This window comes from Miscanthus floridulus, chromosome 19, assembly GCF_019320115.1.
Source record: "Miscanthus floridulus cultivar M001 chromosome 19, ASM1932011v1, whole genome shotgun sequence".
NCBI classification, from domain to species: domain Eukaryota; kingdom Viridiplantae; phylum Streptophyta; class Magnoliopsida; order Poales; family Poaceae; genus Miscanthus; species Miscanthus floridulus.
In genome coordinates this window covers 15214483-15228342 of record NC_089598.1, presented here as the reverse complement: position 1 = coordinate 15228342, position 13860 = coordinate 15214483, and the positions used below count along the sequence as shown (strand labels likewise).

The following is a 13860-nucleotide window of genomic DNA, read 5'->3' as shown; positions in this document are numbered from 1 at the left end:
GTTCCGGCGCGGGGGGAGCGGCTGTGCGTTGGCTCGGGTGCGGTCATCTGGGCTCGGTGAGTTGGACTCGGGTACTGATAATCAATACCCAGAGTAATACAAAAGCAGTGTCCCCATTCTAAACAAAGTAGAACAAATAATGAATTCAGTTGAAGGAGATAAGATTCAGAGCTAAAATTTAAGTACATTCGAAGCTGACCAGCTACCAATGCATACTCACCTTTAAGCACACAATGTGCCAATGCTGCTATGTCTTTCACACAGGGGATATGTTGGGGAGGCGACTCTGGTGGAACACTACTGAAGCCTTGGGATTCAGGCAAACTGATTACCTGAGAGTTGTAGCTGCAGACCGGAAAGGGCAGAATTGCAAACTGAAACAACACATCGAGTTAGAGACTGAAACAAATATAAATATATCAAACAATACATAATAGATAGATATCTAGTAAGCCCAATTTGACAACACACAACAAAACATTTGCCTAGATTGGTAATGAAGCAACAGCATGAAGAACCTAATATCAAAAAATAGAGGAATCATTCTTTAAGCATACAAACAGTACTCATATAATGGAACCTAATAGTGAAACCAATGTGATAAAACTTTACTGCTTGATAGGGAATAATAGAACATCAAAACAAGATGCACAAGAAAGGGATTAAGGTGGGTATAGGGTACCTGAAACCAATGTGATAAAACTTTACTGCTTGATATGGAATAATAGAACATCAAAACAAGATGCACGAGAAAGGGATTAAGGCGGGTATAGGGTACCTGACGGACCAGAGGACTCCATCCGAGTAAGGCAAGTTTGGCGTTCGACGTGTGTGCAATCAAGAAGTGGCAGACCCGCAACCGGGCACTGCGCGTCCAAAAACAGAGCATAAAAAGTGAAAACAGAGGGTAAGTTAAAATCTGTCATGAGTACCATTAGGGGACCACAAATTGTACAAATAAGGAAAAAGGGAAAAATCTTCTATACAACAAGAACACAGGGCGCATATAGATTACACACCAATGTTTCAGAAACTTGTTGTGCCAAACAACAACCAGTCCACCACTGAAGGGTAGGCACCACAGCCCTACACAGAAATGGCTTCTAGATATTCGGCATTGCATAGAGAAAAAGAAAGAAGCTGTAGTCCAAACCCTGAAGCAAGAAAGAACAAGATAAATCAAAATTGGAGAGATCGGAAAGGAAAAGTTGCGCTGAATTATTGAAGGCTAACTATTATATTTGCATGACAAAGGTAAGTTCAGATTTATTTATAACATTTCCTATTCTTACAGTACTGATCATAATTTTTAGAAGCCTGACAAAGCAATGATTCCATTTTCACATCAGATACAAGGACTAAAATTACAGAATTAACATTTAGGCCTTCTGCAGGGGATGAACCTTCCAAATAACATTTAGACCTGCTAAACTTGAACTCTAAAGACTCAATGATCAGCAACAAAATAGAAAGAAAAAAAAAAGCTTACAAATAGAATTCCTAGCAACATATGACCACATAAACTGAACATGGTAAAGGTCTATAGGATGACTCTTCTAAATGTCAACACAGAAATCCTCCAATCATGAAATGAATTGATGAAAACTATTTCATAAGCAAATGCATCATCTTAACCCATTCTGCCAGTAGTAATAAATCAATAAAACATGCAGAATTTTGAAGCCTAAAGCGACAACAAAACATGAAGCGCCGGCCTGTTTGTAGTCCTTGCTCAACTAATAAGAACTAAATAACAGATTTCTAACAAATTCAATTTGAATATGGTATTCCTCACCCCACCACGGAGCCCGTGCAACCGTAAGCAGCTGCCACAGACCGCGTCCGCCGGCTCCAAGGCGCGACTGACGGTGTCTCGTCGAGGAGGTGGAGGATGCGATGCAGGGCAGCGCCGGCTGGCGGGCGTGGGTTGGGGATGGGCACCGGCGGGGGTTGGGTTGGGGATGGGCACCGGCGTGGGTTGCCATGAAGATGGGCGCCGGCGGGGGTAGGTTGAGGGGCAGCACCGGCGGGGGTGGGTTGAGAATGTCACACCCCTGGCCGCGGCGGGTCACCGGCGACGTGAGCGGAACAGCGGGATTTGACGGAACCCTGGCGCCGGCGGGCAAGCCCCTGCCTTGGCGTCGTGTATATTACTGAATGTCTGAATGAAGTCCATACAGAGCAATGCAGGCACTTATGTGCTGCTTACAATCCTGTCCAGTGGACCCAAATGGTCATACTCCACTACTGAAAACGTAAAAGCAACAATGCGTAAATAGAACAGCTTGGCGCCTTCACGCGGGTGTGACACCTCCCCCGGCGCGAGAATCAGCTTGTCCCTAAGCTGGAGCATCAGGAAAACGAGTTTTGACGACGTAGTAGTCTTCCCAGGTCGATGTTGATGCTGGTAGCCCTGTCCACTGAATCTTTACCTGAGGGACTGCTGCATTGCCCTTCTTCACCATGCGGCGCTCCAGGACTGGCCCGAGGAACCGTTTGTGTAGCTTCGAGATCTGTGAGCACAGGTGTAGTGTCATAAATAGGGGAGTGATCCAGGGTGTATGGCTTGAGCTGGGAGATGTGAAACACTGGATGGATATGGGAGTTCTCTGGCAGTTGTAACTTGTAGGCAACTTGACCAATACGCTGAGGAATGGTATAAGGGCCATAGTACTTGTAAGCCAATTTTGGGAAGGGCCTGTTGGCCACAGATGATTGAGTATAGGGCTGTAGTTTCAGTAGGACCTGATCCCCCACCGTGAACTGAAAATCTGTTCTTTTAGTATCTGCAGTTTGTTTCATCTTGTTTTGAGCTTTGCTAGATGTTCTTTCAGGGACTGAAGATGGAACTTCCTGTTCTGAATAACCTCGTTAACCTCAGGAGTGGTGTCTGGTGTAAGAGTTGGTATGGCACCCTAGATTAGCATCATAACCATAGAGGGCCTTGAAAGGTGTACAGCCTAGTGATGAGTGCAGTGAGGTGTTGTACCATAACTCTGCCAATGACAACCAAGATTTCCATGTTGATGGGGAGTCATGAACTGCACATCTGAGATACATCTCAAGGCATTGGTTGACCCTCTCAGACTGCCCATCTGTTTGAGGGTGATAAGCTGTACTGAGGTTGAGTTGAATCTTGTATTTGGTGAATAGTTGTTTCCAAAAGTTGCTGACAAAAATTGGATCTCTGTCAGTTGTGATGGACAGTGGAAATCCATGGAGTTTAACTATATTGTCCAAGAATGTTTGAGCTATAGTAGCTGCTGAGTATGGGTGTTTGAGAGCTAGAAAGTGGGCATACTTAGTCAATCTGTCTACAATGACCAGGATGACACTGAAACCCTCTGATTTGGGGAGACCTTCTATGAAATCCATGGTGAGATCTTGCCAGACCCCTTTAGGTGTTGGTAATGGTTGGAGCAGGCCCATTGGGATGCTGCAGGGAGTGTTTAGCATGTTGGCAGATGTTACACTGCTTGACAAAGTTTTCTACATCAGTTTTCATGCCCTTCCAGGAGAAATGCTTCTTCAGTCGGTAATAAGTTGCTGCTACTCCTGAATGTCCTCCAAGTGCACTGGAATGAGAGTGTGCAATTAGCTTTGTCTGCAGAGCTGAGTTATTGCCTATCCAGACTTTGCCATTGTGCCAGATGAGACCTTTATCCAAACTATACCCTTGGTTGTCTGGACTGGTGATGGAGAGCTTCTGAATGAGAGTTTGAGCATGGCTATCTGTGGCATAGGAATTGAGAACCTCCTGTACCCATGTTGGTTGCACTGTTGAAACAGCTTGTATGGCCATGAGATGGCCAACTCTGGATAAGGCATCTGCTGCTTGGTTGTCTTTTCCTTTTTTGTACACTATCCTGAAATTGAGGCCCATCATTCTTGTCATTGCCTTCCTCTGCATGTCAGAATGGAGGTTCTGGTCTTTGAGATAGGCTAAGGACTTGTGATCAGTTTGGATTGTGAACTCGCCTCTCTCTAGGTAGTGTCTCCACTTGTCGACAGCCATGATAAGGGCTAGGAATTCCTTTTCATATATGGAAAGGGCTTTGTGTTTTTCCCCCAGAGCTTTGCTCAGGTAGGCAACTGGTTGGCCCTTTTGCATAAGGACAGCCCCTATACCATCCATACATGCATCTGTTTCCACTGTAAAGGTTTCCTGGAAATTTGGTACTGCTAGTACCTGGTGTTTCAGTCATTGCCTGTTTGAGAGCATGGAATGCTGACTGGGCTGCTGGATTCCAGGCAAATGACTTGAGTTTCAGGATTTGAGTCAGTGGTTTAGCCAGTGTACCATAACCTTTGACAAATCGTCTATAGTATCCTGTCAGACCCAGAAAGCCTCTCAATTCAGTCATTGTAGTTGGTGTTGGCCACTTGAGCATATCAGAGATTTTGCTAGGATCAGTGGACACTCCTCTAGCAGAAATGATGTGGCCTAGGTATTCCAATCTGTCCTGAGCAAAGGTACATTTGGACTGTTTGAGGTGTAGGTGATGCTTCCTTAGTGTTTGCAACACTTGCTCCAAGTGGTGAAGATGCAGGTCCATTGATGGGCTATATATCAAGATGTCATCTAGAAAGACCAATACAAATTTTCTGAGAAAAGGTTTCAATACTTCGTTCATGACACATTGGAAGGTTGCTGGAGCATTGGTTAAGCCAAAGGGCATGACCCTGAACTGGTAGTGCCCTTGATGTGTTTTGAATGCTGTCTTGTACTCATCTTCTGGGAGCATTCGAATTTGGTGATAGCCAGCCTTCATGTCTAACTTGGTGAACACTGTGGATCCTGAAAGTTCATCTAAGATCTCTTCAATCACTGGCATAGGGAATCTATTCTTGATAGTCATGTCATTGAGCTTCCTATAGTCAACACAAAATCGCCAAGTTCCATCCTTTTTTTTGACAAGGAGGACTGGGGAAGCAAATGGGCTATGGCTATGTGTAATAAGGCCTGCCTGGAGGAGCTCTGTTACTTGTTGTTCGATTTCTGTCTTGTGGGCAGGGGAGTAGTGATAGGGTCTGGCATTGATTGGTATGGAATCTGGTGTTAAAGGAATTGCATGGTCATAGGTTCTTTGTGGTGGAAGAAGTTTGGGGTCTGTGAACACATCTTTGTATAGTGCCACAAGATGTTGGATGGTCTCATCAGGTGGAGAAGGTTTGGGGTACTGTGAGTAGGTTGGATGGGGTAATTGTTCCAGCAAAACATAGGCCCAGAGGTCATTCCCTTTTGTAGCCTTATATACCTTGTGTGCAGAGATATTAGCAATTTGGAGAGGTGGGGCACTGATCCCTTGAAGCTGAATGAGTTGGCCTTGCTCCTGAAACTGTAGTGTTTTGTTTTCCCAGTCACATGTCATAGGACTGTGAGCACGAAGCCAATCAAAACCCAAGATGGCATCATATGGGTGCATGTCCAGGACAATCATATCTGTTGTGAAGGTCTGTCCCTGGCAATAGCATTGAAGTTGAGATACCATACTGTTGGTAGTAATCCATTCCCCATTAGCCAGTTTCACCTTTCTAGGTGAGATTGGAATTGTTGGTATATTAGCCAATGTCACAAACTGAGAGTTGATGAAGCTATGAGTGCTCCCACTGTCCACCAGAATGAGCATAACCTTGTTTTTGACCCTGGTTTTGAGTTTGATGCAATCTGGTTTGTCTTGGCTGGACAAAGCATTGAGGGATAATTGGCAGAATTCTTCATGTAGAGCGTCCTCCATAGTCAGTTCACTGAGAACCTCATCACTGAGTTCTCTGTCCAAGTCATTGAATGCCAAAGCATTGACTTTTGGTTTGTTTCTGACTTTGCAGACCTCTAGGTGTCCAGGAATAAATTTCTCCCCACAACTGTAGCATAAGTTATTAGCTTTTCTGTAGTCCCTTAGTTGCCTGTCCTGCCACAGAATGGAGGATTGAGGGGCAGGCTTGGGATCTGTCCTGTTCTGGTAGGGTCTTGGTGTATATTGTTGTCTTGGGTACTTGGACTTCCCCCTGTCCACTGTTCTTTGTTGTATCTTGGCTAGAATTGAAGCCTGCAAGACATCTGGAGGTCTATGAGCCTCCACCATGCCTCTGATATCCTCTTTGAGACCCATAACATACTGCTGTGAGAAGAACATGTCATCATACCCTGCATTGTGCATTGTGACACTATACTGGAGTGCTTGGAATTGTTCTGTATACTCATCAATAGATCCAGTCTGTTTGAGTGCCAACAGGTCCTGCATAGATGATCTGAAATCATCAGACCCAAATTCTTGGTCTATAACTCCACAGAAGTGTGTCCAACTCCTGAATGTGTTCTTCTGCTTGAATGCTTGATACCATTTGCCTGCCTTCCCTTTTAGATGCATTCTGGCTGCAGTGACCCACATGCCTTCAGGGATTTGGTAAAGGTCGAAGTAGTCTCTACAATTGTCTAGCCAGACCTTTGGGTCAGAACCTTCAAAATCAGGGAAATCCATTTTAGGCATGGCTGGCCTAGGTAAGGCATAAGATTTGTGCTCTTGGCCTTTAGTGTCTTGCCTCGTCTCATTCTGTTGGTATTGCTTGGGATTTGTTTTGTGTTGCCTGGATGGTTGTGCTTTGCCTTGCATGGTATCCTTGGCAAACACATTGTGAAAGGAGGACATTGTCATCCAAAATCAGAGAATCTACATCTTCTGTATCTGAGTGATGATGTTGACCATATTGAGGTTGATCAGGTTTCTTGGACTCCTCCTCCATTTGTCGGAGAGTGACTCTGGCAATGGCTTCTCCATTGGCTTGAACTTGCTGAGAAATGAGATGTTGTTCGTGAGTGTATTCATCCATAGCTGCCGCTGTGAGGTCCAACTGTGCTTTCATTTGCTTCTGGACTGAATGCATCTCAGTAATTTGGTGAAACATGACATCCAGATTTTTCTGCAAATTCTCCCACTTGGTGTTTTCCTCATCCGACCGGCGTGTCATGATGTCAATAATGAGATTAGTCTGTGTGGAAGGTTGGACCTTGCTTTTGCTTTGAGAAGCCAGTTGTACCAGCAGTGGGTTTGGCCTGTGCCGCTCCCGTCGCACTGCAAGGTACGTTCACCGCCGCCTGGGAATGAGGCGGAGCCGAGGGATTTTACACTAAGACAGTTGTAGTGCAAGCACGATGACAACAGCCTAGCAACCCAAGCTCACGGACATTCCGCCGCCGAACGCCACCGCAACAAGAGGACAGTTCGACTTCGGAATTTTACGCACGAACAAATGCCGCGCAACCCTTGTCGACTGCCTACTTGTGCAAAAGTATAAAAAAGGAGCGGATTTGGGATGCTCACTCAGGTTGACGCCTCCAGACCCCGGTTGTTGATGCCGGACCCCAGTCGAACACCTGGTGGGCGTCGATTGAGGCGTTGTGTAGATGTGAGGCGCGCCGGTGTTGCGAACGAAGAGGTGCGGCGTCGCCGTGGGCGTGGATCTTGACGACCCAGACGACGACGGTGGTGGTGGTGGTGGTGGTAACTAGCGGCGGCGCCGAGCAATGAGCTCGTCACCCACACGCCAAAGAAAGGTGGCTCTGGTACCAACTGTCACACCCCTGGCCGCGGCGGGTCACCGGCGACGTGAGCGGAACAGCGGGATTTGACGGAACCCTGGCGCCGGCGGGCAAGCCCCTGCCTTGGCGTCGTGTATATTACTGAATGTCTGAATGAATCCATACAGAGCAATGCAGGCACTTATGTGCTGCTTACAATCCTGTCCAGTGGACCCAAATGGTCATACTCCACTACTGAAAACGTAAAAGCAACAATGCGTAAATAGAATAGCTTGGCGCCTTCACGCGGGTGTGACAGAGAAGCGTCTCCGGTGTTGGTTGAGGAGCTGGATGGAGGGTCTCGGAAGAGGTGGCGGATGGAGGCGCTGAGTAGCTGGGCAGCGCTGCCAGCTGCGGATGATAACGACGCTGGCGCCGATGTTAGGGCAAGAGGAACAGGGAGAAGGGGAAGGAGTGGTGAATCGAGAATTCTAGCAGGTGGATTCGGGGTAGGGGTTGGACGAAAGCGGCACCGGAGACGCTGCCGCCGGGGATGAAGGGAGCTGCCGCCGGGGGAGGAGACGAGCTGGGCTCGTGCGCCAGAGGGGGCGGCGAGCTGGGCGAAACCAACGCCTCCCCACGATCTAGAGATCAAGGGCGTGTTTGGCTCCTAAAATTAAGTCACAGAATATCTAGATACTGACAAAGAACATTAAATATAAATTAATTACAAAACTAATTATATAGATAGAGTCTAATTTATGAGATGATTTTTTAAGCCTAATTAATCTGTCATTAGCACATATTTGTTGTAGCACCACGTTGTCAAATCATGGACTAATTAGGCTTAAAAGATTCGTCTCATAAATTAGTCGTAGGTTATGCAATTAGTTTTATAATTAATCTATATTTAATACCTATACATATGTCTAAATATTTGATGTGATAGAAATTTTAGGAGGGTCTATAGAAACCAGACACCCCTAAATAAAAAAGAAAAGAAAAGAAGAGGATATCATAAAGAGATGTGTGGGTGCAGGACGAAAAAAACGGAGGGCGGGAACGTGCGTGGGTTGGCTCGGGTGTGTCGGATCCAGTGATTTGGGCTCCGGTAGCGGTGCGTTATTGTTCAGTATTAGGTACACAAAAGTAATCATCTATCTGGTGATAAAAAATATATATTATTCGGTCACAAAGACTAAAAAACTATATCAAATACATATATTATCTGACCAAATACGTACACCATCCACCACCGTTCCTCCGTACCATAAATTCAAAGTCATACCAAATACTTAGGGGATGTTTGGTTCTTTAGTCATTTCTAAAATTAATGTCACATCGAATATTTAGATATTAATAAGGAGCATTAAATATAGATTAATTACAAAACCAATTACATAGATGGAGGTTAATTTCTGAGACGAATTTTTTAAGCCTAATTAATCTATCATTAGCACATGGTTGCTGTAGCACCATGTTGTCAAACCATGGACTAATTAGGCTTAAAAGATTCGTCTCGCAAATTAGTCATAGATTATGTAATTAGTTTCGTAATTAATCTATATTTAATACTCTATACATGTGTCTAAATATTCGATATGACAGGAATTTTAAGAATTCCTGCAGGAAGCAAAAAAACCCCTTGTATATATGGGAGCGGTGACAGCCCTATGCCTTCCTCACAGCGCGGTGGGTCTACTCAAGGCCCTCGTCCCTCCCTTCCCTGCAATTTTCCTTCTCTGTTATGCTTGTGCTTACACATGCATGAATTAATTAATTGTATTTCAGAGAGTATGGAGGCTTTTAGAGATTTTTTATGGATCCAGTTTCAAGTTGTGTGCTTTTACGGTCTGTTTTTAACCGACCTAAAAAAAGAGATGTATCATGTATTGCAAAAAAAATAAACGATGGAAAATATCAGATACGACGTGCAAGCTCTCAATTTTATCTCAATCAGACCATTATTAGAGGAAAAATATTATTTACAGTAAGCTAGGCCCACCACGCCGTCGTGTTATAACACCATTCCACACAGGGGTAGAGGATGAGAGATCCAAGGCCGTCGTTGCCAAAGGACAACGCAGCGCCACTCACATCGAGAAACTTCGCTCACCCATGCCTGCGCTCTGCTAGAGGCTGAGTTGGGACGCCTCGCCGGGGCGCCGGCCATTATATTCGCGCCACGCCAGGGGCCAGGGCCGCTTTGCCACGGGCCACGTTGTGGTGTCCTTCCACGCCATGACCGGGGGTCGGGCCTCCGTGCCGCACCTTGAGCCCTAGCCTCCTCATTGCCACGCGGACGCTCGTTGCCGGAGAAGAGAGAGAGAGAGAGAGGAACGCTACGCAGACGTGCCAGGATGGGAGCTTCCACTCCCGTGCGCTGCTGCTCTCTATAAATCATTTTTGTCGCAGTGGTTAGGAAGCCTGCGGATTGCGCGTGCCATGCATTAGGTGGTTGCGGCAACTCCAAGGACTACTTAACTGTTGGTGTTTGTCGTGGTCAAATTTATCGTCGTAGGTGTGTATAAAAATTAGTGGCCCCGTGCAACGCACGGACGTTCATCTAGTTTTTTTTAAATACCGGATCAGTGTCTAATCGTAGTATGATTATATCAAAGTTTACTTTTATGTTTGATTGGATATATATTTACATTATACAACAAGGAAGGTATACCGTGTGCGTTGCCACGGATATTGTGCTAAGTTACGTAAGTTATTGTGCTAGCAGTTTTTAATTTACAATCAAAGAAGATGAACCGTAAACAAAAAGGGTGATGCGAGGCTGTGCGGGGAGTGGAGCGATGCCAGGAAGCGTGGCCGTTGTCCTGGTGGGCTGGGCATTCGGTTCTAACCATCAGTTCAGTTTTGTTTTTGGGTTTTTAAGAAACAACAGTCGTTCGGTTAATCTCAGAAGTATCCGTAGACTGGGATGAGTTGTTCCCAGGTTCGCACCTGCGCGGCCTCGGCTCCGATGCCTCGGACCACTGTCCGCTCCTGCTGCACACCAGCCTGGGAGCTATGTCAAAGGCACGTTTCCACTTCGAAATCTTCTGGCCAAAATTCGATGACTACCTGGACACGGTATCCGCAGCATGGACGCGGCCAGCACATCCGTGCCCCATTACGCGGCTCGACATTATGTTACGAAAGTTGGTGCGCGAGTTGCAAAGATGGTCGGCCACCAAAATTGGAGGGATCAGGGAACAGCTGCTCATGGCTAGAGAGCTTGTACTCCAGCTAGACAGAGCACAAGAAACTAGACAGCTGCCTGAGCACGTCGCCGAACTACGCAAGAGAATGAAAATGCGATGCCTCGGCCTTTCCTCATTGGAACGGACCATGGCAAGGCAAAGGTCCCGTGTCAGGCAGCTAAGCGAGGGGGATGCAAACTCAGCCTACTTCCACCTGATTGCAAGGGGCAGGAAGCGGAGAAATTACATTCCAGCGCTCACGGTCGACGATCATGTCATCACTGAGCATGAACGCATAGAGAGCACCCTGCACACACACTTCTCCGGAGTCTTCGGGACGGCGCCGGGAAGGGCCATTACTCTAAATCTTCAGGCTCTTGGGATCCAACAACTTGACCTCGCCGAGCAAGAAGCAGAATTCACCAGCGACGAAGTCTGGAACGCAATCAAAGAACTCCCTGCTGACAGAGCGCCCGGCCCGGACGGATTCACCGGGACTTTCTACAGGACAGTGTCCTGGTGGCGACGGCTGCGCACAGACTGGAATGGTGTGCAACGTTCCGGTATTGACTCCCTCTTTGCGCTAGTATCATGGGAAGTATGGAAAGAACGGAATGCGCGCTGCTTCAGAGCGGCAGCTGTCGCACCTATCGACCTCTTTTCGGCCATCAGAGCAGAAGCGGGTCGCTGGGCAAAAGCCGGAGCTTCAGGATTTCACAGCTTGGCGATGCCAGGAGCAAGTTAGAACGCGGCGACAAACCGTGTCCGCAGATAGTTCTTAACGCCTATGTAACCCCCCCTTTAAATTTCTGTTGTCGGGCCGGCGTAGGCCATTTGTAATTTAAACTCTCTTCCTTCTTAATACAAATGATACGCAATGCTCTTGCGTATTCGAGAAAAAAAAAAAAAGCCATCAAATTCGGTTTTGCTTTTTTAGTTTGGTTCTTGGGTTCAAACCAAAAAAAAAAAGCCCGGAATATGCTGGCTCCTTTCGGCCCTGGGCCTCGGCGACCCCGACCCCACGTTGTCGCCGCCGCCCACGATGCTCCTGCCGCCGCGGGCTGCTCGCGCTGCCTCCTCGCTGCTTGCCCGTGCCACCCCAGGGCCCCGGCACACAGCAGCTCGCACACGCGGCCGCGCCTCCGAAAGCCGCTCCCTTCATCGCCTGCAGCTGCAGCCTCACTTGAGTCCAAGCGCAGCGGCGCGGTCTCAGCTCCACGCTACCGCCGTCGCCGCCAGATGCACCGCCAATGGGTTTGGAGATGGAGAACGATAGGGCTGGACACTTAGAGTGTGACTGGAGTAGGAGTTACCGAGTGATTTTTTAAAAAATTTTAACACTTTTTTAAACTAATTTTAAATTTAACACTATTTTTTTTTAAACTAACACTTTTGCCCGCGCCTATTGTCATGGCGCGGCGAAACGCACCATGCATGGCGGCGTGGCAGGAGGATGACGTGGCGACGGCCGGGGCTGCTGACCGGTGACGTGGCAGGGTCTGCCGCGCCACCGATCTTGGCGCGGCAGTCCCAGGTAAATATCGCCCGTGAACCACCCTCCCTCTGTCTGCCTGCTCGTCGCCGCGCCCGCTCGCCCGCCTGCACGCACGCCGCGCCTGCCCGCCCGCGCCCGCCGCGCCCGCCCACTCCCGCCTCGCAGCGCCCGCGCCTGCCGCGCCACGAACGTCGGCGCGTCACGGCCGTCGGTCGCCTGCTCATATAAAGGTAGCTCCCTCTCTCGATTTCATATTATTATTATTGTTGTTTTGGTTAGGGTTAGTGATTTAGGATAGTTAGGTTAGTGAATTTATTTATTTAGGTAGGTAATTTTTAGGGTTTAGGTCATGTGTTGTAGTATAGTTAAGGTTTGGTTAGGTAGTTAGGGTTTAGGTTACTGTTAGTTAGGATTTTAGGTTTAGGGATTGATTAGGTATTTATTATTTAGTTAGTTTATAGTAGTAAAGGTTGTCAGTATAGATATTAGTTTTCAAGTGTCGGTACTTAGTAGTGCGTGATATGACGCTTTAGATGACTTGATGAAGTTTCGTCAAAAGCTTATTTTTCGAGTGAAGTTGTTTAATATGTCTGTTAATGTTACTTTGAATATATACATGTGCTTTCATATTGTGTTCGTATTGCATAACAAGTAGTTCAAATTTTGTAATGCTACATAATGTTAATTTGAATATTGTTAATTTGAATACTGTAACTCTTTGTTTATCAATTTGTAACAGGATGGCCTCTCTCAAGCAGCACCCATTGTATCCCCTTCTAGAGGTGGAATACGACGATCAGCACCGAGCACACATCTTGAGTGACACCGACGCAGGGGTGGTCTTGCCTCCTTTGAGGCCCCGCACGTACACTAGGGCGCACCAGTGGGACTCGAACTTGTCCGTGTTGTCAACTACGGTCTTCCGCCCCTTGACCCAGCACTACTTACTGTAGCTGTAGATAGGTATGAGTGCCTTCTTTGTACATAAATATTCTTATAACAAATTTGAGACAACTAACAGTCGTTCTATTTTTATAACAGGTGGAGGCCTGAGACCCACACGTTCCACCTACCTTGCGGCGAGATGACCTTGACCATATAGGACGTGAAGGCTATCTTTGGTCTTCGGTTGGAGGACTTCCAGTGACAGGTATAGTTGACAACTATCACTAGAGGGAGCTGGTGGCTCGGGTCACTGGCTTTTTTTCACCAGACGACGAGGTTTCTAAGAAAAATAAGTGAGCAATTCAAACCTATTTAATACTTGCATTGCTTTACTGTAGCCATCGGGTCTCATTTTCTTTGGTGAATTTCAAGAAAAGTTCTGGTGTTTCATCGTCCTAGATCACAGAGCGATTTGATTACTTGGACCCATAGGCTGATGAGGCTCAGATCGACATGTTTCACTAGAGTGTGGCTCTGGCACTTTCTTGGTGCTTTTCTCTTCCCAGACACCTCGGGCAACACCATCAGCTGGATCTTTCTTGACATACTACGCCAGCCGTGGAAGAACATATCGGCGTACAGCTAGAGCAGCATAGTCCTGGCATGGACGTATCGACAGCTATGCATTGCCTACCATCGTACCTCAGGGTATGCGAACCTTATGGTTGCTTCTACCTACTCCAGGTTTGGTGTTGGGAACAATGTCC

General features: G+C 46.9%; 1 protein-coding gene and 1 long non-coding RNA gene across 2 annotated transcripts in view; both read right to left on the bottom strand.

Moving 5' to 3' along the window:
• The window catches only part of LOC136527087 (uncharacterized), a 46533-nt gene extending 44600 nt beyond the window's left edge, over positions 1-1933 (bottom strand). The window contains exons 1-3 of the long non-coding RNA XR_010776672.1: positions 1796-1933; positions 1020-1154; positions 779-866 (exon numbers count right to left, since the gene is read on the bottom strand). This is a non-coding gene — a long non-coding RNA (uncharacterized lncRNA). The remainder of the gene's footprint in view (positions 1-778; positions 867-1019; positions 1155-1795) is intronic.
• Positions 1934-2068: 135 nt separating this feature from the next.
• Positions 2069-6491, bottom strand: LOC136525618 (uncharacterized). The gene is made up of 4 exons (XM_066518548.1): positions 4626-6491; positions 2433-2513; positions 2210-2344; positions 2069-2161 (listed from the first exon to the last, which is right to left on the bottom strand). Exons 1-4 carry the CDS (start codon positions 6489-6491, stop codon positions 2069-2071), a joined length of 2175 nt encoding a protein of 724 aa, XP_066374645.1.
• Between the last annotated feature and the right edge of the window lie 7369 nt (positions 6492-13860).